This window comes from Notamacropus eugenii, chromosome 2 (genome assembly GCF_028372415.1).
Source record: "Notamacropus eugenii isolate mMacEug1 chromosome 2, mMacEug1.pri_v2, whole genome shotgun sequence".
In the NCBI taxonomy this organism is placed as follows: domain Eukaryota; kingdom Metazoa; phylum Chordata; class Mammalia; order Diprotodontia; family Macropodidae; genus Notamacropus; species Notamacropus eugenii.
This window is the reverse complement of record NC_092873.1, coordinates 114,576,413-114,602,901: the sequence shown is the minus strand read 5'-3', so window position 1 is coordinate 114,602,901 and position 26,489 is coordinate 114,576,413. Positions and strand designations below refer to the sequence as shown.

Genomic DNA, 26,489 nt, shown 5'->3' with positions numbered 1-26,489 from the left:
TTCTCTTACCAACTAATATCATGTTCTTAAATGTTTAATGTTTTTCCTTAATAAATATCCATTTTTATTAGTTAATCGGTTCAATATATTAGAATGATAACAAGAGTCTTTGACAAATTAAGGACAGGAGAAATATTGTTATATGTCTGTATGCATATATAATGATATTTATTGAGAGGCAACGTGTCATAACGTGGACCCACGGCCTATTTCTGAAACATACTGGCTAAGTGACCCTGGGCAAATTGACCACTCAGTTTTGTAGACTCTTTAAGATTATAAGTTATAGAACAGGTCATGACTTACATTGGTAAAAGTTTCCTCCCTTGGGAGTTGCCTATACCAGTGAGAACATAAGTACAGTCTCTACCCTACTAATAGTAATATACAAAGCTGCCTATTTAATCAACATTTATACAATTTACCAATTATATTTTTGTTAGAAATGTATATGTAACCAGGTCAAATGATAAATCTTCTGAAAGGTAATTCTTGGAGTAAGTTTGTCTTTGGGTCATTGTCATCCTGCTGATACTTATTAAATCGCATATGTAGTGCTAAGAAAACTAGCAAGCCTTGAAGACTCAACACCATTTAAACATAGCAAATACCATGCATGAATTATCTAATTGATATCTCATGAACCTGTACATAAACAAGGCAGATGGCCTCACTTTCAAATGAAGAAAATGAGACCCAGAGATGTTAAATAACTTGCATATGGTCACACAGTACTATTTTCTTGCAGGCATCTGGTGTGGCTATCTCTTATCAATAAAAACCACTAGGTATATGGTACCTTGAGTGATTCAGGAAAGTTACTTTTCAGCATTTGCTCTAGCACCTGGAGTTTGGTGGAACAATTGAGCAGGATCATCTTCTCCAGGACTCTTAGGAACAAAACAGCATCTAATAAAAAACAAAAGCAGAAAAATGAAGGTTTACTTTCAGAATTTGACTTTTAAAATAGTATTTTATTTTTTCTTAATTACATGTAAAGACATTTTTTAGCATTCAGTTTTACAAAATTTTGAGTTTCATTATTTTCCTTTCCTCCCTCACTTCCCTTCTTCCTAAAATGTTAAGCAATTTGATACAAGTTATATATGTGCAATCATTTGAAATATATTTCCAAATTAGTCACAGCTGTAAAAGAAGAAAAAGACCAAAAGGAAAAAAAAACACACAAAAAATAAAGAAAATGAAAATAGTATGCTTTGAGCTGCATTCACAATCCATCGGTTCTTCCTCTGGATGAGAATAGCATTTTCTATCTTTAGTCCTTTGTAATTGTCTTGGATCATTCTGTTGCTGAAAAGAGCTAAGGCACTCATAGTTGATCATAACAATGTCTTGCTGTTACTGTGTACAATGTTTTCTTGGTTCCACTCATTTCACTTTGTACTAATTCATATAGTTTTTTCAAGATTTTTCTGAAATCTGCCCACTCATCATTTCTTATTGTACAATAGTATTCCATTAGATTTATATACCACAACTTGTTTAGCCGTTCCCCAATGGATGGGCATCCCCTCAGTTTCCAATTTTTTGCCACCGCAAAAAGAACTCCTATAAATGTTTTTGTCCATCTAGGTCCTTTTTCTTTTTTATGATCTCTTTGGGATACAGACCTAGTAGTGGTATAGCTGGATCAAAGAGTACGCACGGCTTGGTTGTTTTTTGGACATAGTTTCAGATTGGATCAGTGCGTTAGTGTTTCAGTTTTCCCACATCTCCAATATTTATCATTTTCCTTTTTTGTCATATTAGCCAATATGATAGGTGTGAGGTGGTACTTCAGAGCTGTTTTAATTTATATTTCTCTAAATCAAAAATGATAGAGCATTTCTTCATATGACAATAGCTAGGTTTACTTTCTTTATCTGAAAACTTTTATATCCTTTATATTTATATTTATTTATATTTATATAATATATATATATTATATTTATATCCTTTGACCATTTATTATTTGGAGAATGACTTATATTCTTAAAAATTTGACTCAGTTCTCTATAGATTTGAGAAATGAAGCCTTTATCAGAGACACGATTTAAAGGTTGCTTCCCATCTTTCTGTTTTCCTTTTAATCTTGCTTGCAATAGTTTTTTTTGTGCAAAACCTTTTTAATTTAATATAATCAAAATGATCCATTTTACGTTTTACAATGCTCTTTATCTTTTGTCTGTTCATAAATTGTTCCCTTCCCCATATATCTGACAAGCAGACTATTCCTTGCTTTTTTCATTTGCTTATGGTATCACTCTTTATGTCTAAATCATGGACCCATTTTGACCTTTTCTTGGTAAATGATATAAGATGTTGGTCTATACCTAGTTTATGCCAAATAGTGAGTTCTTTTCCCAGAGGCTGGAGTCTTTGGGTTCATCATGCACTAGGTTGCAATGGTCCGTTAGTACCCTGTCTTGTTTACCTAACCTATTCCACTGATCACCACTCTATTTCTTAGCTAGTACCATATAGTTTTGATAATTGTTGCTTCATAATATAGTTTGAGATCTGGTATGGCTAGGCCACCTTCCTTTACATTTTTCCCCATTAATTCCCTTGATATTCTTGACCTTTTGTTCTTCCATATGAATATTATTTTTTTTTCCTAGCTCTGTCAAATAATTGGTAGTTTATTGGTATGGCACTGAATAACTGCCATAAGTGAATTAGTTTAATCATGAGTGTCATTTTTATTATATTAGCTTGGCCTACCCATGAACAATTGATATTTTCCTAATTGTTTAGATCTGACTTTATTTGTGTGAAAAGCATTTTGTAATTATGTACATATAGTTCCTGGGTTTGCCTTGGTAGGTAGACTCCCAAGTATTTTATATTGCTTACCGTTATTTCAAATGGGAATTTCTCTTTCTGTCTCTTGCTGCTGGGCTTTGTTAATCACAAATAGAAATGCAGATGATTTATGTGGGGTTTTTTATATCCTGCAACTTTGCTAATTATTACGTTATTATAATTAAAATTACTATTATTATAAGTAGGATTTTTAGCTGATTCTCTAGGATTTTCTAAGTATAACATATTATCTGCAAAGAGTGATAGTTTTGTTTCCTCATTATGTATTCTAATTTAATTTATTTTTCTTCTCTTATTGCTATAACTAACATTTTTGGTACAATACTAAATAATAAAGGTGAAAATGAACTTCTTTGCTCACCCTTGATCTTACTGGAAAGGCTTCCAGCTTATTCCCATTACAGGTTAATACTCACTGATGATTTTAGATAGATATCCTTTTAGCTTATCATTTTAAGGAATGTTCCCTTTATTATTATGCTCTCCGGTGTTTTTAATAGGAATAAGTGCTGCATTTTGTGAAAAACTTTTTTAGTATCCATTGAGATAATCATATTATTTCTGTGGTTTTGTTATTTATATAGTCAATTATGCTGAGAGTTTGCTTAATATTAAACCAACTCCGCCTTCCTGGCATAAATTTCATCTGTTCATAGTGTGTGACCCTTATAATATATTGCAGTAATCTCTTTGGTATTATTTTATTTAAAATTTTGCACTGATATTCATTAGGGAAATTGGCCTATAATTTTCTTTCTGTTTTAAGTCTTCCTGTTTTAGTATCAACACTTTATTTGTGTCATAAAAGGAGTTTGGTAGGACTTCTGTTTTCATCTACTTTTCCAAATAGTTTATATATTATTGGAATTAATGGTTCTTTAATATTTGGTAGAATTCACTTGTGAGCCCATCTAGCCCTGGAGATTTTTTATTAGGGAATTCATTAATGGCTTGTTTAATTTCTTTTTCTAAGATGGGATATTTAGGCATTCTCTTTCTTCATCTGTTAATCTGTATCATTTGTATTTTCATAAATATTCATCTACTTTTTCAGGTTATCAGATTTATTGGCAATATAATTGGTCAAAATATTTTCAAATAATTACTTTATTTTCTTCTTCATTGGTGGTGATTTCATCCTTTTCATTTTTGATTCTGGGTATTTGATTTTCTTTTTTCTTTTTAAATCAAATTAACCAATGATTTTTCTATCTTACTGGTTTTTGTCATGAAACCATCTCTTAGCTTTATTTGTTAGCTCAATAGTATTCTTACTTTCAATTTTATTAATCTCACCTATGGTTTTCAGGATTTCCAATTTGGTGCTCAATAGGGGATATACATTTTTCTAGTTTTTTTAGTTGCATGTCCAATTTATTGATCTTCCTTTTTTCTGTTTTGTTGGTGTGAGAATTTAGAGAAATGCATTTCCCCACATACTGTTTTGGCTACATCCCATAAATTTTTACAAAGGGGTAGGGAACCTTTTCATGTTGGAAGATTGCATTAATATTTAGCTGTTATTAAATAAGGATGCATTCAAGAAATTTCAATTAGATATCCTCTAAAATATACATTATTTTATAAAATCTACCTATTCTGTACTTAATAATTTCAAAAAAATTTAAACTATTTGTTAATTTTAAGGTTAATTAACTTTTTAATGAATTCATTTTATCTGCTTTTATTGGAAAGCATTTGACTATTTGGGTGCAGCATGGAGTTCCACAGTTTCAGCTGATCCTCTAGATGGATATCAGTCATTTGTGATCTTAAGGGCATCTTAATTTTGGTTAGTTAGGTGATTGTAGATTTGCAGTAATAAGTGGTTGAAAAGCAAGAAAGCATTTTTTGGGCATGTGTTGAAGGCATGGGTATTCTATTACATTTTTCCGTATTTAATTGGAATTAAATTTCTTAGCATCAAGCAATAATTTCAAATTGTCATCTACTGAGAGTTCAATAAATTCCATTTGTAGTTCTGTAGGAACCTTGGTGATATCAACTGGATGAGACTGAAATGCTAATTTGAGAGTCATGTCATGATTCTCAAAATGAATGAACCTTTCATTGTATTCTCCAATTAATGAGTCTATGACTGCTTCATATTCTGTCATTCTGCTCATCAATGACCTTTGCTAACTGGGGAAAATGTTCATCTGAAATTTCCTTTTGAAGAAGTGTTTTGAAGAAAAGATAACTTTTTTTGAAATGCTTGTACTTTTTTTTTTTCCTTATATCATATATAGATAATTTTACCCTCAAAGAAATAGTCGTTATTTTTATTTGACATATCACACATAAATGTAGCTTTCCTTTAGAAATCTTCTTTCAATAATTCACATTGCTGATGCTGTCCTTCATATAATTTAACTATCTGTTCTCTCAGAGATAAAATTTTGACTAACACCTGTCCTCGCGATAGCCAGCACACTTTTGAATGATATGGTAAATCCACACTGAATAGTTCAGCTTTAGCATATTATGAAATTGATGATGCCATGTTGCATTTGCATGAATATAGATAATGACACTTATAACTTGCTCCAAAATTTCACTTAAAATAGTAGCTTTAGCCAGAGATTTTGCCAATGCAAAATACAATGAAAAGAAATGAGTGCAACTGGATCTGTTAATTCTTTTTTTACTCTGTGCAACAAACCCTTCATATTATCTGTCATGGAAGGTGCACCATCTGTACATACATACACTCACACTAAATTTACCAAATTCAGTCCAACTTCACATTTATCCCAAATGAATATTGTTGAAGATGTCTATTCCCTGTGTTCTGTTTGCAAGAGTGCCCTAAATGAGTAACTCTTTGTAGTAAAGAATATCTTCTGTTATGACCTGAATGAAGTATAAAATCTATTTTGATTCATCCAAAGTGATTGAATTGCATATATTTTCTTTCTGAAGTATTGCATGAAGTTGGTCTGTTACGTTGAAGGCTAATGTATGTTGCCGATCAGTTATGGTTCTCCTTGAAAGAGGCAGTTGTCTGTACTTAGAAATGTGATTGGGGTCTAAGCATCTTCCAGCTTTGACAATGCATTCTTTCACAATTTCTGCATCATCAAAAGGCTTTTCTTTTTTCCTCTTAGTACACAAGTTACCTCATAAGTTGCTTCAGTGGCATTATTTCCATGTCTTATTGCTACTTGAAAGAATTGTCTTTGTTTTTGTGCTTCACCTTTTTAGTTTCTGCAGTGTAACCCTTCATGCCTCTTCCTCTAATTTAAAGTATTTGTGGTGCTTATGAGTGTTATAATGATGATGAGCAATGAATATCTTTAATGTTGATATTGTAGTATCACAAAGTAAGCAAATCATCTTATCTTTCACAAAAACAAGATAATAGTGCAATTGCCAATCCTCTTTGAAAAAAAATCTGTTTTTTTCCTTCAGCATTCTCTTGGTCTTTGATGTGATGGGCTGTTAAGCAGGCAGAATTTAAAAAAATACTTTCAAGCTGTGCAACTATTTACAAATTCCACTTAAAACAGAAACACAGTGCACCATTGTCAAAAGCTGCTAACACACTGGTGTACTTGATCTCCATAAACTCTCACCAACCAGCTTCATGTAGTAATGGCGACAATCAGGAAGGGGAACTTAGAACTAAATAATGAACGTACCAGCCATCAATTTAGCCCTTATGGCTTACTAGTGTTCTAATTGTTCCAGTCAATCTGGGAGTATTATTTCATTGAAATTTATTTTGGCATTTTAAATATGTTTATTTAAAAATAAAATAAAAATATAAAAGATGAACAAAATATATTAATAAAATAAAAGGATTTGTTCTGTAAAATTTGGATTTAGTTAAAAGGCCACACTTAAGAACAGACAACTGCCTCTTTCAAAGAGAACCATATGGTCTTCAGGTCTCAGGTTCCTCATCCCTGTTTTTTATTGTTGTCATTTTCTTTAATGAAATTATTGATTGTTTCTATGATTTGTTCTTAGACCCTCTTATTCTTTAGGAATATTAGTTTCCAATTAATTTTTAATCAATATTTCCACTGCCCTTTTGAATGTAATTTTTATTGCATTTATGATCTGAAAAGGATGCTTTTAATATTTCTGCCTCTCTGCATTTGATTTTGAGGTTTTTATGCCCTAATATATAGTCAGTTTTTGTGTAGGTACCATATACTACTGAGAAAAAAGGTATATTCTTTTCTATTCCCATTTGATTTTCTCCAAAAATCTATCATATCTAACTTTTCTAAGATTTTATTTACCTCCTTAGTGCTTAGGCATGTGCAGGATTCCAACATTGGTGTGGTGTGCTGATGTAAGTGGGTGGGTCCCTTCACTGGCATCTGCCTATTTGTCTAGGGTTACACTGAAAGATGTGGCAGTCCCTGCACTACCATCTGCCCATTCTCCTGGATATGCTGAGGCACTTGAGAGATTCCAGTCCTGGTATCTGTTGCTGGGCTGCACTGAGGCACATGGTGGGGGAAGGTGTTCCTGGTATTGGTGTTTGCCTGTTCAGTCACTCTGGGGCTCAGGACTTCCTACTTGCTTTCTGAGATGGGGTTTGCTGCTCTCTTGCCATCCAGGATAGCACTTCCCTATAACCTGAGTAGGACAGACATTTCCTGCTGCTCTTCCGGGCTAGAAAATTGTCTTAATTGATCTTTTTGCTGGTTCTGCTGTTCCAGGGGTTGTTTGGGGGCGCTATTTTATACTTTGGAGGTGAACGTGGTCAGAAAAGGCAATTTTCTGCTTACTGTGACATCTTGGCTCCCGGAAGTTGGATCTCCAGACTTTGACATTTTAAGCAAATTTTTTGCAACTCCCACACCTATTGTCACTTTTGTACTGATTCCTTTTCTTTTAAAATACCACTCTTGCCTCTCCTCTCTTTCCTCTCCACCCAATTTGCACTGTAAAACCTTCCATGGTATTAAGGAAGTAGCAAACTTGACTGGCAAAGTAACCATGTGAATAACATATGTAACATTCTTCAACTATAGTTCCTCATCTATTTGCCAAGAGGAAGAGAATAGGCTTCATATTTTCTTTTCTGGGAAGTAAATTATTCATTACAAGTAATCTGAGTTAACCTGTCAATTAGTGGTGACTTCTTTACACTACTGTAGTTATCATGTACATTTTTCTACTGGTTCTATTTTCTTTATACTGCATCACTTTCTAGAAGCCTTCCCATGTATCACTGAAAGCCTCGTATCAATTTATTATTTCTAGGTTTTCAGTATCTGGGTCAATTAATCAATAAACAAACATGTAAAGTACCTAAAATATTGGCCAGGGACAGAACTGCGTGAGGGAGTTTTTGGAAATGGCCATAATTGCTGCTTAGCAAGCCAGAAGTGGAAAGAAAAATACAGGTGCCTTGTCCTATAAACACAGTGCAAATTCCGGCCCTCAGCTATTTTTTGAAGTGGCATTTATTTATTTATTTATTTAAATTTATTTACTTATCTATCTATCTGTTTATTTATTTATTTTCATTATTTATTTTTAACACAGTTTATAACAGATAAAGCAATTCCAACTTTTGGTCAAGTGATACTTCTTTTTAAAGCATTTACAATATGGACCACAAAAGAAATTTTTTTTTTAAACATTAACCGAGACACAAATAATATTTATTTTGCTAACTTCACAAGCTCTTGACCTAATTGTCTCCACAGTATTACTAAGAATTAAAGGACCCTAACTTATTGTTGTTGGTCTAAAGTCCTATGCCTAATAGCTTAATTTTAGACAACCTCGGATGTTCCCCTACCCATAATCTACAATTGGATAGATCTGGTATTAAGCTTACAAACCTTTTGACTATAGGAAATTGCCACCAATAGTAAGGACATTGCAGAGATACATGTCAATTCCAGGCAGGATTAGATTATCCATGAAGTTGTATTTATTAATCTTAGCATATGATTACTAACCTTTATCTTTTATCTATAATTTACTTTGAGAGATTAACAAATTAAAATCATCTTTCTACCAGTATTTAAAAGTCAACCATGATATTTAATGACAATTTGTGTCCAACACATCTGTGCACACCAGGGTCCCTCTGACATTACTCTTAATAACCTTCCTCATTCTCCCAACCAATATATCTGTCACTAATTCAAGGGAATTCTTAACTTCTTGCTTCTTTCTGGAAAGAGAAAAAAAAGGTGATAACTTTTGTGAATTGAGCTTTAACTTCTCTTATACCTAACATGTCCTATTGCTGCAGGGTCCTCTGGGGGAGTAAATACAGAGTGACTTCAGAGCAAGACCTCTTATCAGGTTTATATGGTATAGCTCTGGGGTATTATTCAATTGTTTGAAAATGGGACCCAGTCATTTTGGAGAAGGGGCCAAGATGGCAGAGTAACAGCACTCATTTTCTAGAGCACTGCTCCCAAGTCCAGCCAAATACCTGTAAAAAATGGCTCTAAATAAATTCTGGAGCTGCAGAACCCACAGAATGACAGAGTGAAGCAAATCTCTAGCCTGAGATAGCCTGGAAGGTCGCCCAGAAGTGTCCATTGTGCCACCGTGGGGACAGGGTGCAGTCCAGTCATGGGCCATGCTGGCACAGACAGGACCTGACCAGGCCTTGGGGAGACTGAATCTCTTGCAACTGTGGCAGTTTCCAGATTTCAGGACCCCAAAACACTGAGATCAAATTGGAAGGTCAGTGGAAAAAACCTGTGGGATCAGTGTGGGAGAGTGGAGTGGTCCAGCCCCAGCCCCAGGGCAGCTGAGGGGGAAGGGGACAGAGAAACCCAAAGCAGCCACAGCAGCAACAGGGGCAGAGAAAGCAACTGTTTCTGGAGCTCTAAGCCCACAGATTGTGGGGGAATCTATTGGATGACAGTACACTCCCCCTACCACCACTGGAAGCAGAGATCTACCTTGACAAAGAACTCAAAAGTCAAGTAAATGATTGGGGAAATGAGCAAAAACTGAAAAAAGAATCAGACTATAGAATCTTACTTTGGTGACAAGGAAGACCAAAACATGAAAAGAGAAGACAACAAAGCCAAAGCTCCTCCATCCAAAGCCTCCAAGAAAAATGTGAATTGATCTCAGGCCATGGAAGAGCTCAAAAAAGATTTTGAAAATCAAGTAAGAGAGGTAGAGCAAAAATTGGGAAGAGAAATGAGAGTGATGCAAGAAAATTATGAAAAACAAGTCAACTGCCTGCTAAAAGAGACCCAAAAAGATACTGAAGAAAATAACATTGTAAAAAATAGACTAACCCAAATGACAAAAGAGATCCAAAAAGTCAATGAAGAGAAGAATGCCCTAAAAAGCAGAATTGACCAGATGGAAAAGGAGGTCCAAAAGCTCACTGAAGACATTAATTCCCTAAAGATTAGAATGGAGCAGATGGAAGCTAATGATTTTATGAAAAATCAAGAAATCAAAGGAATGAAAAAATAGCAGACAATGTGAAATATCTCACTGGAAAAACAACTGATCTGGAAAATAGATCCAGAAGAGACAATTTAAAAATTATAGGACTACCTCAAAGTCATGATCATTAAAAAGCCTAGACATCATCTTTGAAGAAATTATCAAGGAAAACTGCCCTGATATTCTACAACAAGAGGGTAAAATAGATATTGAAAGAATTCACCAATCACCTCCTGAAAAAGATTCCAAAAGGAAAACTCCTAGGAATATTGTAGCCAAATTCCAGAGCTCCCAGATCAATAAGGAAATATTGCAAATAGCCAGAAAGAAACAATTTGAGTACTGTGGAAATAGAACAGGATAACACAAGATTTAGCAGCTTCTACATTAATGGATCACAGGGCTTAGAATATGATATTCCAGAAGTCAAAGGAACTAGGATTAAAACCAAGAATCACCTGCCCTGCAAAACTGAGTATAATACTTCAGGGGAAAAAATGATCCTTCCATGAAATAAAGGACTTTCAAGCATTCTTGATGAAAAGACCAGAGCTGAATAGAAAATTTGATTTTCAAACACAAGAGTCAAGAGAAGCATGAAAAGGTAAACAGGAAAAAGAATAATAAAGGACTTACTATAGTTGAATGGTTTACATTCCTATATGGAAAGATAATACTTATAACTGACTTTTCTCACTACTAGGGTAGTTGGAGGGATTATAGACATATAGACAGAGGACAGAGGTGAATTGAATAGGAAGGGATGATATCTAAAAAATAACATTAAGGGATGAAAGAGGAATATATTGGGAGAAGAAAGGGAAAAATAGAATGGGGAAAATGACCTCTCACATAAAAGAGGCAAGAAAAAGCTTTTTCAGTGGAAGGGAAGAGAGAGGAGGTGAGAGAGAAAAAGTGAATCTTACTCTCATCACATAAGAAGGGAATAACATGCATACTCAATTGGCTATGAAAACCTATCTTACACTACAGCAAAGTAGGGGAAAAGGGGAGAAATGGGGGCAAGGGGAGAGATGATAGAAGGGAGGAAAAATGAGAAGAGGGCATAATTAGAAGTAAATACTTTTGAGGAGGTATAGGGTCAAAAGAGAGAATAGAATAAGTGGGGGCAGGATAGTATGGAGGGAAATATAGTCTTTCACAACATGACTTTTATGGAAGTCTTTTGCATAAGTACAAATGTATAACATATTGAATAGCTTGCCTTCTTAGTGGGGATGGGTGAGGAAGGAGGAAGGGAAAGAAATTAGAACTCAAAGTTTTAAAAACGAATGTTAAAAATTGTTTTTACATGCAACTGGGAAATAAGATATACAGGTAATGAGTTACAGAACTCTTTCTTGCCCTCCAAGAAAACAGAGAGGATGGAGATAAGAGAAGGGAGGGATGTGATAGAAGGGAGGGCAGATTAGGGGGAAGTGGTAATCAGAATGCACCCTCTCTTGGGGTGGGTGGAGGGGAGAGATGGGGAGAAAATGTGGAACTCAAAATCTTATGGAAATGAATGTTGAAAACTAAAAATATACAAATTAGAAGAAAAGAAGCATTTTGATTAAAAAAAAAATGGAAAGGGGGCCCACTCAGAGATTCAGAGATGTCAAGTCCCCATGCAGCTGTGGCAAAGCTACAGTTGTGTGGTTTAATTTTAGTTACTTTAAAGTTACTGTGAATTAGTGCCACTTAATATATATTACCAAAAAAATATATATATCTATCCTCCCCCAAAGATTTGAAATTAAAATTGGATTAAAATAATTAAATTTTAAAAATTTGGAATTGTACGAGGCAGAGGGGAAGAGAAAGCATATTCCAGGTACAGGGGAACAACTCAAACAAAAGTATAAAAATGGAAGATGGAATGCCGTGTATAAGGGAAAACATGAAGGACAGTTAGGCTCAACCTTAGAGTATGCAAAAGGGAAGGCTAGATAGGCTAGAGACAGTTTTCCAAAAAAGCAAATAATACATATCAGTTCAATTGTTATTTCTTCAACAAAAATGTTGTCTTGGTTTGAAGAATTTGAAAAGGGATGTGTGTGTGTTTGTGTGTGTGTGTGTGTGTGTGTGTAAGACTTGGAAGGGACCTCAAGGCCATCTTACTCAAGCTACAAGAATGGAATTCCTGCTACATGACAACACGACAACTGCTCATTCAGTCTTTACTTGAAGGTTTCTGGTTTCTGGTGAGAAACCTTTTTCTCTAGACAACCCATTCTTCTTTTGACTGCCACTTATAATTTTTTTTTATATTGTCTTATTGTAATTTTCTTTGATGGGATCATCTATTGTTTCTGAGTTGTTCTCTGATCCATCAATTATTTATAATTAAGTGATTTAGTCTTTGTTTTTAGTTTAAATCCTTTAACGTTCTATTTCCATTCACAATTTTTACAATGCTATGGTCAAACAAGGTTTATATAATATTTTTGCTTTTATGCTAGATTACCTTTCACATTTTTTTCACTGATTCCTTTAATATTCTTGACCTTTTCGTTCTTTCAGATAAATTTTGGTCTTAACTTTTTTAGCTTTCTAAAGCTATCTTCTGTAAAACAACTACAACATAACATTTGCTCAACTCTAGTTTTATGGCAGCTCTTCCATTATTGATGACTTTTCAAGGACCAATAATAGTTAACTTAGTAGTAATACCTATCAGATTTTTAAGTATCCCGGTATATAGTTCTTTTGGGCCAGGTGACTTTACTTGGACTGGGTTAGATAAGTGATTTCTTACTATATATTAATTTATCCAGGGCCTCTACTCTCTACTAGCCTTTTCTTTCTGGTTTTTTCTGAGCACAAAAATTGTAGCCAAAAAAAAGAGAGAAGCAAAATGAAAGTTGAATGGTTCTGCATACTCTGTCATCCATTATCTTCAATATAGCTTTAAAAAAAAAAAAAAAAAAAAGAAAAGGAGCCTCTTTTTTGACCTTAGCTTTCCTTTTCTAGCATTTGCTAATGATGAGATTTAGCTTTTCTGAAATCACTCATGCAGGACCTTACCACATTTTAAAATTCATCTTCTGTGCTTCTGTGCCTATCTGTTCTCTCTCTCTCTTTCTCTCTTTCCTTCTGTCATTCTCTCTCTCCCTCTGTTGTTCTCTCTCTGTCTCTTTCTCTTTCTCTCTCTGTCTCTCTCTCTGTCTCTGTCTCTCTCTCTGTCTCTCTCTCTCTGTCTCTTTCTGTCTCTGTCTCTGTCTCTCTGTCTCTTTCTCTTTCTCTCTCTGTCTCTCTCTCTGTCTCTCTCTGTCTCTGTCTCTCTCTCTCTCTTTCTGTCTCTTTCTTTCTGTCTCTGTCTCTCTGTCTCTTTCTCTTTCTCTCTCTGTCTCTGTCTCTGTCTCTCTCTCTGTCTCTCTCTCACTCCCCACCTACCTGTGTATATTGTGATGTTGATTATGATTATTTTATTCTTTATCAGTTGCTACAAGTCTTTCTAACCTTTTTTGAATTCTTCATATTTATTATTTCTTACTAGTTAATTATATTCCATTATATCCATATGGAATAATTTGCTCAACTATTTCTCAATCAATAGAAGCTTGCTTTCATTTTCTTGTTTTCACAAAAAATACTTCTAAAACATTTTGGAATATTGTATATCACTTTTCTTATCTCTCTCTTGATTTTTTTTTTGTCTCCAAGACTGAAGAGCATAGGCTTGAGATAATCTTTATGGTCCCTTCAAACTCCAAAACCGTACTTCATCACAGTCTGTGTTCTCTTTTGCAAAGCATACCTGACTGTTTTCTACCGCGTAGTTCTTTAAATGTTTTGAAAACCTTAAATGATTTTATAAATGTGAATGAGTTATTATTAGTCTAGAATAATATCGCTTTTTACACATACAATTTTATATATTTCTTCTCTTTCCAAATATCAACTCATGAAAGGTATTTTATTCCTTAAATCCAATCCTGGAATACTCAGTCTCACTAAAAATTCATTCAAGAGATGCACTATAGTGATTAAAGTCTTCCTCCTCACTCCCTCTCCCTCAAAAGAAGCAAACAACAACTATTTGGCCTATAAGAAAAATAAATGAATAGAAACTAATCTTCAACCACTCCTCCCTTTATTCCGTTCTGGTTTTTATTTTGTTTCGGGCTTTTGTTTTTTGCTTTTGTTTTTTTAGGCCTGGTCACACTTAGCATGTAAACAAGCTGAGAGAGGGGAGGATTATGTTCTTTCTGTACAGCACATATGTCATTGTTCTTAGTAAGAATTATATGGTCTTTATTCAGCATAGTTCCAATTATTTTAAGAGCATTAACGTAACATTGAATTTCAAGTTCAGGTGGTGATTTTCCTTAAGGTAATATTTTTGGTAAATCTATTTTAATTTTATTTTTTTTTAAGACTAACCAAAGAAGAAAAACAAGACATACTGCTTTGTGTGGAAACTTTCACCTTATGGAAGAGAATAGCATTTCTGACACATTTAAGAATGTCATCATAAATGATATTAACAAATTGCAATGGCAATGAAAAGTTCACTTGCAGGATACACCTTCCCCTCCAAATGTGAGCAACCACAAAAAATTTGCATCCAGGGACTAGAGTTGCTTCTGATGCCTTGACTAAATTGACTGTAATAACAGAGTCCCTAATTTAAAGAATATGCCAAGAAAAATAATTATGCCTACATAGCTTTTAGGGATTTCAGTTTCTCTGGAGCGTTTCTGTCCCCACCAGGGTACAACAAATGATTAAAATATTTCATTAATTAATGTGTATTATACACCCACTCACATCACAGAAATAGTGAATGTTTTGACAATAACATAGGGAAAAATAAAATATGTCCTTTATAATAAAATGGTAGAGATGACAGTCATAAACATACTTGTTAAAAATATTCTTTTATTTGAAATGAATATAGACTTCAATTTTAAGACTTCAAAAAAAGTGATGTTCACTCACCCACATATTTTTCTGGTCATACCTGTATTCAAATAAAAATTATTTTATACCTTGTGAAGTTCATTTTTTAAAACAATTTAAAAAGTAAAAAATATCTTTCACATTGATACATGTACTTATAACTCTAAATGTGTGCCAGCCTTTTTAAGAAAAAGGTGATTATTGTTTTTTTTTCATTTTCCTCTAATCATCACTCTTTGCAGCCCTTATAAACTAAATAATTCATACCTGTTGTTGATAGTTCACCTTGAAATTGAGGTAGTAACAGCAATATCTCAGTTCTGTGGGTTTGAAGACTTATAAAGGAGAAGAAGGCTTTATAGACTTTGAGTCTATTATAACCCTTATGTGGAAGAGAAGGGAGGAGGAAAATATCCACACCTCTAGAGGAGGAGGGGTTTATGATGGCAATGAAAGGGAAATCATTTTAAGTCCCCTGTATTTTCATCTATTCACTTTTTTCTTTATCTCTTTAATACAATATTCAACTTCCTGGGAATCAGACCAATTTGTGACAAACACACTGTGAAATCGAAATCAAGGTTAGCATAGGTATTAGGACTGGATCTAAGATTTCACTGGCATAGAAAACTCTTGAATGAGGCTTTTAGGAATGTAGAAGAGGTAACAAGGGAAATGGGTAAGGAATGACTAATAGTGGCCATCATGATAGAGACATTATGGGAGGCTACTGAAAGGAAAATGGACAGGAGGGCATTATGACATCCCATGTATCTAAGAGAGGCTTTCCTACCACCACTGAAATCAAAACCAGGACAGTTTCAGTTATACTTGAAATCTCTTTATTTTCCCTAAAGGTAACTTTCTTGTCTGATATCTTCAGTTAAACAAAGAAAATAAGATCTATTGAAACTGAAAGCAATTTAGAGAATTTTTAATAGCCTTTTCTTCTTCTTCTAATGTATAAATTTTAATTTTTTTTTTTATAAAAAATGCAATTCCATGTTTCCTTATGGAGTGTTAGTCACTTCAGCCAGCAAAAAGCTGATTATAATGAGCTGCTATTTAAATCTCTCACACCCCCAACCCTGTCTGTCTCTCCCTCTCTGTGTATCTCTTTCTCTGTCTCTTTCTTTCTCTCTCTCCAAAACACTACCTCTACCAGAGGATGATTAATGGTACAGAAGTCTCTAAGGTCCTTAAGACATCGCTTCAGTTCAGAAAGATAGTCCCATGGGAGAATATTGTTTTCCATCTTACCTGATCTTAATATAATGTGGCAAATTTCCAGAAGTTTTAGCCTTTATTTGCTGATGGAGGGGAACAGTTGGGACATCTTTCAAATGATGCCACAGGGTAAAGGCACCCAAACTTCATTGTATCTAAAACTTGGAAGAAGCTGGAAATCAGTAATCTTTATTATGTGAGAGCATATTAAAGACTTTCTTTTTAGTTCTACTGAAAATATTAAGAAGTAATATTCCTCTAATCTAAAGTCACTTCAAGATTTTTCCATTTATCAAAGTGTATCAAGAATAGTGTGTTAAAAGGTCAAGAATGATAGCTAAAATTCAGGAAAATGGATTAAAGGCAGCAACCAAACTTAGAAAGAGCCATATTTCACAGCTAGTTATGCTTTCTTCCTTTCACAGAAGGGATTAGATTAATGATTCTTCTAAAGGCACTCCCTTCTTTCCCCATAGGAGGGATTTTCTATTACTTTGATTACTTCAGGGCATTTGTGACAAGCTGGGAAGGCAGAGTTCTTGAGGTGAATGCTCAAAGAGGGATAAGTGGTTTTAGAAAGATGTTTTTCTAGGAGTATTCACTAAAGATTAAGGAACTATTTTCCTATTAGATTGAGTAGAATGTTAACCTGAAACTATTTTTTAACAGTTTTGTGACATTTTTCTTGTTCAAGATTCCTGTGTTACTTCAAATTCCTAAATTGTCTTGGTGGAGTGATATCAGAAAGCATGGTGATGGTGAAGAAGGGACTATGTAATTTTGGACATTTTTTTCTCTAATCAAGAAATGCTTGGGTTTTAAATAGTGTTAAATTAATAAAAACTGTTTGTGGCAGACTTGGGCCTAAAACACAGAGTGCATATTAACATTATTTTATTCAACAAACGTGTCATTCACTGAGCACCTAAAGGAAGACCAGTTAATTCTCCAATTAAATGCTTATTGAACCAACTAACACTTACTACCTATGCAACCTTACACAAGCCAAAATTTCTATATTCTTTACTTTCTTAACCTGCAAAAATAAGAGCTTGGACCATGTGGTCTCTAAGGTCCCTTCCAGCTCAAGATTTATGATACTATCATGACTTATTTTAAAAGAAAAAGCAAGTTGTACATAATAGATCTGCAGTTTCATGGGCAACCATCCTTTAAAAAATATATACTGTGTTATGGAAATGTTTGTTTTATTCCATAAATTAAATATAAAATAAATTTTTAAAACTACAGAAGACAGACAGAGAGAGAGAAAGAGAGAGACAGACAGAAAGAGAGGGAGGGAGGTGACAAAGATGGTCATGGAATGCCAGAGAACTAGATGCTATTTTGTGAATCCTTTCTTCTAGGCAGGTTAACATTTAGCTTTTTCAGATAGATAATGCTACTAACCTGCATTGGAAGATGGGGTTTCCTCCACCAGAAATTATTATGCCAATGAAATCCAATTTCTGTCACCTATAATTTCATCAAATTTATTCTGTACTCAACCATTTCAGATTGAATTGAACTAAATTGATGCTTGAGTAGCAAAATATGTGGGGCTCTCTGAACTTTTTTTTTAATGTTAAATGGGTTCTCACTAAAAAAAAAAAATGTTAAGAATTGTGACTTAAAGAATCAATTCAATTCACCTAAGTTCACCAAATGTTTATCAAGGGCCTGCTATATGCCAGGTTATATCCTAGGTAGGTCCTAGGATATATCTGAGGGCATATCTGAGGGCAGAGAATCTACCCTCAAAAAGCTTATATTCTACTTGAGATAAACAATATATACCTCTTATTCATGGATTTTTCATAGTACCTAGATCAGATCCAAGAACTCTATGGGTGTATATCAACTCATTCATAGTTCAGCATAGTTCACAATCTCACATGCACTTAATGAGATAGCATAGTAAAGAAATGTTGCAATAGGATATTTTCCCTATAAACTTAAGTCACACACACACCATCAGTGGTGAGAATAGGTACATAAAGAATTCATATACATGGGATATGCATAAGTACTACATAGCCTTTGCTGAATATTGTTTCTTAATACTAGCTTATTTGTTTGTTTGTTTTTTAGGTACAATTTGTTTGCAACCTCCAGTCTGCTAAGGTATAGTGGCCAGAATCATTCCCTATAAGGTAAATGTGACACCTCTTTGGCCATAGTCATCACACAGAAGTAATAAAACCCATATCCTTAGACTAAAGCTGTCTATTCACTTTTTTTCCTATGTCTAGGTGGAGCTCACAGCTCTCTATTATAGATAGATAGATAACTATCTAACTTAGGGCTGGACATTTCCAAGATCCTCTTCTGCAAGCATACATATATGGTAAGGATCTCTAATACCTTTTTTTATTATGCATGTTTATCTGCAGCAAAACTTTATTGCTTTGCTGCTGCATTTTGGCAATTAAAAAAAATACTTGATTTCTCCCTAAAATAAATACAAAATAACACAAAGTAATTTCAGGTTGTGCTTCAGAAATGTCAATTTGGCAGTTGTACAGAAGATGAAAAATTGGGAAGAGAAGAAACAGAGAGACCAAATTCAGAGGGTAGTGTAATAATCTTTGCAAGAGGTGCTTAAGGGGCAAAGAGAAAGTGAGGGCTATATAAGTAGAGAGGACAGATGAGAGAGATTTGGTGGAGGTAGAATAGACAAAATTTGCCAGCTGAGTAAAAATGATGAGAGAGAGACAGGGAACAGTAGAGGATGGCTCAGAAGCTGTGCACCTGGCTGACAGGAAGGGTTGCGCTGCCTTCAGCTGAAATAGAAAAGTTTGAAAGGGAAATGAGTTTTCAAAAGGAGGTGATAATTTCCATTTTGGATATAGAGTTTGAAATGCTTAGTGGATCTCCTGATGAAGATTTAGGTCTGGAGCTCAGGAAGGTAAATATATAAATTTGGAAGTCTATCCACACAGATGTTAAAGGAACAAGTGGCATTTTATATGATCATCAAGAGAGAGTACAGAAAGGGAAGAGGGGCCCAGAACTAAATCCTAAAGTACACTTAGACAAAAGGATGGGATATTGGTGATGACTCAGCAAAAAGGAGGCCATAAAGAAATGGTCAGACACCTAGGAGAGAGCTGTGGCAGGAAAACCCAAAGAGGAAAGAGTAGTCAATTGGACCAGTGCTGCAGAGAGGTCACAAGAACGAAGAATAAGAAAAGGCCTTTGTATTTAGAATTGGTAGCTTCTCCTCCATATCATAATTTTAATGTATGGTGTTCATATCTCTCTAAATTTTGCAAAGTGTTTATATATTATCTCATTTATAGTTCCCAGTAACCCTGTGAGGTAAGCACTAGAGGATTTTACAAATGAGGAAACTAAGGCTCAATGAGGTTAACTGACTTGCCCGACGTCATATAGTTTAGCAACAGAAAGAGGTTTTGAAGCCTGGTCTTCCTGATACCAAGTTCAGTGGTCTAATTATTTTGCTATGATGCCTCTTTCACTTCATGAGAGTTACTGTTCAGAAGAAATCAGCTTAAAGGATATGGACTAAAAGTCAACACTGGCTAGAAAGAGCTTGTTTTTGCTAGTGGCTTGAAAAATGAAATATCAATTTTTAAAATGCTTTCAAATTATTTCATCTAATAAAAAGGTTCTCTCCAATATGTTGTTCTAATGCAGCAACTGTATAAGGTCTAATTCCTTAGAGTATACCGAACAGCATAAACGATGTGTTTTCATCATTAAAGGACTCTCTAACAAGTAAGCAGTTGGAAGTAACCCTATTAACCAGAACAGCTAATTAAAATACAGACCAGTGACTCAAATAGAGTCACTTGGAAGATTTTGAAGCTCATGGGGAAATCTGAGTTTCTTCCTTCCCTGCCCCCACAGGTGAAATTCTACTTGTCAGTTAATGAAATAGAAGAGGAAATTAAAGGTCTGTACTCAGAAACTACTATTGGGTTTTTCATCGCCACCCTGATTAATCTGACCACTGCTTTTTGTTTTGTTTTTTAACCAGGTGCAGAGGCATTTATTTTGCAATAAATAGAGGAAACCAGGAAACTATATCCTCAAGTAAAATGGAAGCTAATCCTTTCACTTCAGGTTTCAGTCCTGGTACTTTGAATGCAAACAAAACATGGAGCTATTTTTTTTCCAGCGTCAGTTGAAGATTGGGGGAAAAGGTGACTCTTAAGTAAGAAAGTGAAATCTCTGACAAAGCACTGAGTTTGCCTCAACTAATTTTTAAATTTTCTTTTATGCTAGGAATGTTTTTTAATAAAAATTTCCTTTGCTGTCCTTTTTTTCCCCGTTTTACTATTTTCTTTTTGTAATCTAAAATTCCATTTCAATTAAAGTCTTGAAATAACAAGGGTATTTCTTTATCAACAACTTTATTAAAATATCACCTACAACTAGATAAGTATGTTTTCTCCAGTGGTATCTACATGTATTCTGCACTGCAGGTAGAGAAGCAGAAAATTTTACTCAATAAAATGGTTCATGGAAGCAATGTCTGGAAGCAATATGCTGAGAGAGATATGGCTTCTATGCAGGGATATGCTGGAACCATATAGGATTAAGAGAGACATTTGTTAAATATTCAATATGGTTACAGCTTGGAAATGTAGTAAACACTACAAATAAGGGTTTAATTTTTGCTTTGTTGATTGTCTAGATTTTAAAAAGTGATGGAAAAATGTTAATAATTCAGGTTAAATTTTAAAATTGTGCATTTTTGGAGAACTAGTTAAACATTTACCTTTTTCCTCTATCACCTTTGCGTACCAATTTGCCACCAAATAATCCCTTTTCCATTCTCCTGTTTTGTGTTTTTTGTTGTTGTTGTTGAGTTGTTTCAGTTGTGTCCGACTCTTTATGACCCTGTTTGGTGTTTTCTTGGCAGAAATACTGGAGTGATTTGCCATTTCCTTCTCTAGCTCATTTTATAGATGAGAAACGGAGGCAAACAGGGTTAAAGTGACTGCCCTCTCCCAAGTTTATATTTTTTAAAATCTTTAGCATTGAACTTCAGGTCTAAGAACATAAATATATACATTACTTTACTCAATGAGAAATGTTTCTAATAAAACACACAAAGATTTTAAACACAGGTATTTTTATTAATAGACCATTAGAAAAAATAGACATGTTAGCTACCTTTAGGGCAGGTAGGCAGGGCAGGGGATCAAATGAGGGGCCTGAAGTCAGGAAGACTAATCTAGCTTCACTTACTAGCCATGTGATCCTGGGCAAATCACTTAACCCTGTTTGCCTCCATTTCTCATCTATAAAATGAACTGGATGAGGAAATGGCAAACCACTCCAGTATCATTGCAAAGAAAACGCCAAATGGAGTCATAAAGAGTCAAATATGACTGAAACGACCGAACAACCCAGCAAGGTACATTTCATTCTTTCTTCCAACGAGCCTGTTTATCTGGTTTTCTTTGTTATCTACCAGTCTTTATACCTTCCACAAAATATGTGGCCTTTTTTCTTTTTTTCTACTCTATACATAAGATCATTTGAAGGGTCACAAGAAATGGGTTGGAAGCTTTGAAATACTTGCAACAGTACAGATTTCATGTATCAAGATGATACCAAGAGATTTTGCAAAAAGGGGGTAAATCAGTCAGGGATATTTGCTATTTCTTGATCTTGTCATAACTACATTTATAAATCCAGGCAGAAGTCAATCATAGCTTTCAGGATTGAGTATGAAATGTATTATTTCACAATTCTCAGCATGTCAATTGAAGTCCCGAATTTAATAAATGCACCACTGAAGATTTGGCTAAAATGCAGAAGCTTCATTACCTTATTGGATCTTTGGGCTGACACTATTGATTCTTACCTAATTCTAATTCTTAGCTAATTCTTATTACAAAAGCAAATTTGGGTTCAATAAATACATGAGTTGACAACTTTTTGTGTCATTCTAGCCAGTCAAATGTGTACATTTGTATGTATTCCTTATTGTAGATTTTAGTTCTTTCAAAGATAACCTTCCTCCTTATATCCTTAAGTTCTTTTAAAACCATCTTCTTCTTTCAGGCATTTGACCTTCAATTTTGTAAAGGCCTTTTGCCTTTTCAGAAGGGAATAAGGAATACATGGGGGATTTATCTTCTTTTTTAAGCAAGAAGAATTAGATTCAGGCTACTATTGAATCAAAGGGTCATGGACCAGGAAATCTCCATTTTTGAGGATGGAGAAGGATTCTCAGGGGGAAATAAACTCACTTTGTCATTTTTGATATGGTCTTAAAGATTATATACTTGTAATTTTTTTCTTTTTTAATGGGAAAAGAGATGGGAGGGAAAGAAAATAATTTGTTAATTTAAGAAACAGAATTCAGGGCAGGGTGTATGATGCAGACATAAAATACTACATGAACTTTCAGATGAAGTCATATTTTTAGTTTTACTTAAATGCTTTACTTTGTTATGAGAGACATCTCATGAAGTGAGATTGATGGGGTGCTTGGGTGTATGTGCTTGGACCCCCAATTCTAAAATCACATTTCTCCCTAGCCTCAAAACACTATCCCAGGAAGTTTCTCCCCAGTCCAAGGACACAGCCTGCTCCAGCAGAAACCATCATCTCTCTTCCTGATACAGTAGCCAGCTGTACTGCTAGTACTAGTTTGAACCAGCTGTGTACTGGCTGAACTAGCTGTGTACTGGGTCATAACGACATTTACTCACTGACCAATCATATGTATTCTAGACTTAGACATACATATACTCCCTTACGTATATCTTGATGAGAGCAACCTGGTATTCCTCAGTCAGTCCAGAGCGCTGAATGGGTGTATCTCACTGAAAGAGAGAATCTGATAAGACCTTAGCCTAAAATGGCCAGGGTCTCACTTTGCATCCTGGGCCATCTCCAGTCTTCCTGATGAATTCTGGCCATTGGACCCAGATGGCTCTGGAGGAGAAAGGCTAGGGACCTTGCACAGCCCTTCCTCACTCAATTCAAAGTCAACTGCAAATCATGTCATCATCTTGATGTCATGGTCCTCTTTGAGAATGAAGGACAAACACAACAACGTGATCATTAGCTGACTTAGTGATGTTTCAGGCCTAAAATCATACCTCCGTGTAGCCCTTCCTTGGGCTATTTCCCAATGAACTCTGGGCAAAATACCTGCACAGTAGCTACTAAAATTGCTTGTTCCTTTAAGAACTAATCACTCCTTAACCACTCCCTAATCCTGCCCTGAATCACCTAGTCATCATATTTGGCACATGTTTTACTATAGTATATACTATATAAATTTTAATTGTTTTAATTGTTTTACTATAGTATATACTATATAAATTTTAATTGTACCCCTCTAAGGTTGCAGTTTCCCTAAGAACTCTTGCCTGTTGAAAAGCATACTAAACCTTTACCACCTTGACCTCAAGAATGCTTGAGGCTGTGAAATTCTTTTCCAAATGGTCCATGCAGGGAACTCTAGTCTTGGGGTTCCTCTATTGTTCTTCTATCTTTCCTGAGCCCTCATCAGGATTAATCTGTAAATGTGTTTAATATAAAAACAAAATATCAATAAAACCTTTGAAATGTGGAGGAAAAACTACAATGACAAGAAACATTAATTAAAGTCCCTATGAATAAGTGTAGGGTTTGTAATAGAAAGATACCTATGAATCAGGTACAGTAATCTTTGATAAAGTTGCAAAAATAGCCTGGGAATAAGTATTCATGATGATGATGATGATAATAACAGCCATTTTATCATTTTATCCTCTCAACAATCCTGTGAGATAAGTGCTGTTACCATCAATTTTGTAGGTGAGGAAACTGGGACAGAGACTGACTTACCCAGGGTCACATATGATAAATGTCAAAGGTTAGATTCAAACTCAAGTCTTCCTGACTCCAGGCTCAGAATTTTATCTATTGTACCACCTAACTTTTTAGATAGGATTGGTCAGACAGAAGTGAACCTCAAAGAAATTTCTGAATCATGATAGTAGGGGGTCTGGTAATGACACTGTAGAGCAAAGAATATCTCTCCTGGCCCAATGAAATGGGAGTTAGGGGAGTTGTGCAGGAATGAGAACTACATGCAGTACTGGAGATATAATATAGACAGGAATAGTGTCTTCTGTGGGTAGGCAGATTTTCATTGTTGTAAAACAAGGATGAGGTCTAAAGCAGAGGGAAGATTATTGATAATATAAAAGATTTCTAGAAGATACAGTGGAAGTGGAGGGCAGAGCAGCACAGTGACGAAGGAGAGGTAAAGCTGGGAGAGACAGCAGGGGAAAGAAGTTTTCATGTAGGTGATCTCTAACCCTGAATCATGGATGGAGAACAGCTGACTAGTCAAAAGTTAGCATTCTCATCTCACCCTGCCCCTTTTAACTCAGCTAAATTTGCCCTAGGTGCCAAAATTCCTAGTAATGGCTCCAATGTACAGAAATCTGCTACTTTTGCAGTCTGAAGGTATGACATGGCTCACCATATCTAGCCAGACCCAGTCATACTACACCTTCTCTCTTGATCATCTTATCATCATCTCCTCTGGATACATAGCTAAATCAATTCAACACTCAGTCCCCTTTCCCAAGAACTATAATCAAATCAATACTGCTATTGCTATTAGAAAGGTCATGTCAAACCTTCTCTGGTTCTTATTATCCCTGTGACTTCCCAAAACACTCCTTCCTGAGCACTACTTCCTTCTATTATCTTCTCTAATTGGAATGTAAGTACCTTACTGTCTTGCTTTTTTTTATTCTTAGCATTTATTACAATGTTTGGCACATACTATGGGCTTAATAAATGCTCATTCATTCACTAATTCATTTATGGTGTAGTGTGCTACAAGTCAATTTTTTTGGTTGTTACTTAAAAATGATAGCTGATATTTGTGTAACATTTTAAGGTTTGCAAAACATTTTACATACATCATTGAATTTGATTTTTTTAAAAAGTTTACACATCTCCATAATCATCATAATATTAAACACATCTCCAAAAGATTCACTTTTAAAACCATGTTTTCAAGGGAGTGGAGCTAAGGTGGTAGAGTAAAAGCATGGATTTACTAGAGCTCTCCCTGAAAACCCAGCCAAATACCTATAAAAATGACTCTAAACAAATTCTGGAGCTGCAGAACCCACAGAATGACGGAGTGAAGCAAATCTCCAGCTCATGACAGCCTGGAAGGTCAATGGGAAACATCTATTGTTCCAGGCTGGGAGCAGAGTGCAGTCCAGCATGGGACATGCCAGCACAGATGGGACCTGAAGAGACCTGAGGGGGATAAATCACTGGTACCTGTGGGGGTTTCCAGACTTCACAGACCCAAAATACCAAGGACAAAGTGGAAAAAAACCTGTTGGACCTGCATAAGAGGGCGGCAGAGGGGGCAGAGGAGCCTGCAGCAGGGGCAGTGGGAGTGGCGGTTTCTGGAGCTCTAGGCCCACAGATTGTGGGGGGACAGCACACCCTCCCACCCCCACTGGAAGCACAGAACACCCTTGACAAAGAGCTCAAAAGTCAAGTAATTGACTGGGAAAATGTGCAAAAACAGGAAAAAAAAATCTTATAGAATCTTACTTTGGCGACAAGGAAAATCAAAACATACAACCAGAAGGAGACAACAAAGTCAAAACTCCTACATCCAAAGCCTCCAAGAAAAATATGAACTGGTCTCAGGCCATGGCAGAACTAAAAAAAAAAAAAAGAGTATGAAAATCAAATAAGAGAAGTAGAGGAAAAATTGGGAATAGAAATGAGTGATGCAAGAAAATCATCCCAAAGAGATCATAAAAATGGGAAAAGGTCCCACATGTACAAAATATTTATAGCTGCTCCATTTGTGGTGGTCAAGAACTGGAAATTGAGGGGATGCCCATCAATTAGGGAATGGTTGAAGAAGTTGTGGTATATGAATGTAACTGAATACTATTGTGCTATTAGAAATGGTGAACAGGAGGACTTCAGAGAGGTCTGGAAGGACTTAAATGAACTGATGCTGAGTGAAATGAGCAGAACTAGTACTTGTACACAGTAACAGCCATATTTTGTGAAGACTGTTTCTGAAAGACTTAGTCCTTTACAGCAATGCAAGGACCTAAAACATTCTCAAAGGACTGACTCGAGGCAAAATGCAATCCACATCC

The 26,489-nt window shown here is 35.2% G+C and overlaps 1 protein-coding gene across 1 annotated transcript in view; it reads right to left on the bottom strand.

The window, feature by feature from the left end:
• GLYATL3 (glycine-N-acyltransferase like 3) overlaps positions 1 to 15,988 on the bottom strand; it is a 28,913-nt gene extending 12,925 nt beyond the window's left edge. Inside the window, exons 1-2 of the mRNA XM_072642418.1 lie at positions 15,397 to 15,988; positions 800 to 909 (exon numbers count right to left, since the gene is read on the bottom strand). Of these exons, the coding sequence (XP_072498519.1) occupies positions 800 to 877 (78 nt within the window). The 5' untranslated portion in view covers positions 878 to 909; positions 15,397 to 15,988. The remainder of the gene's footprint in view (positions 1 to 799; positions 910 to 15,396) is intronic.
• Positions 15,989 to 26,489: the final 10,501 nt, after the last annotated feature.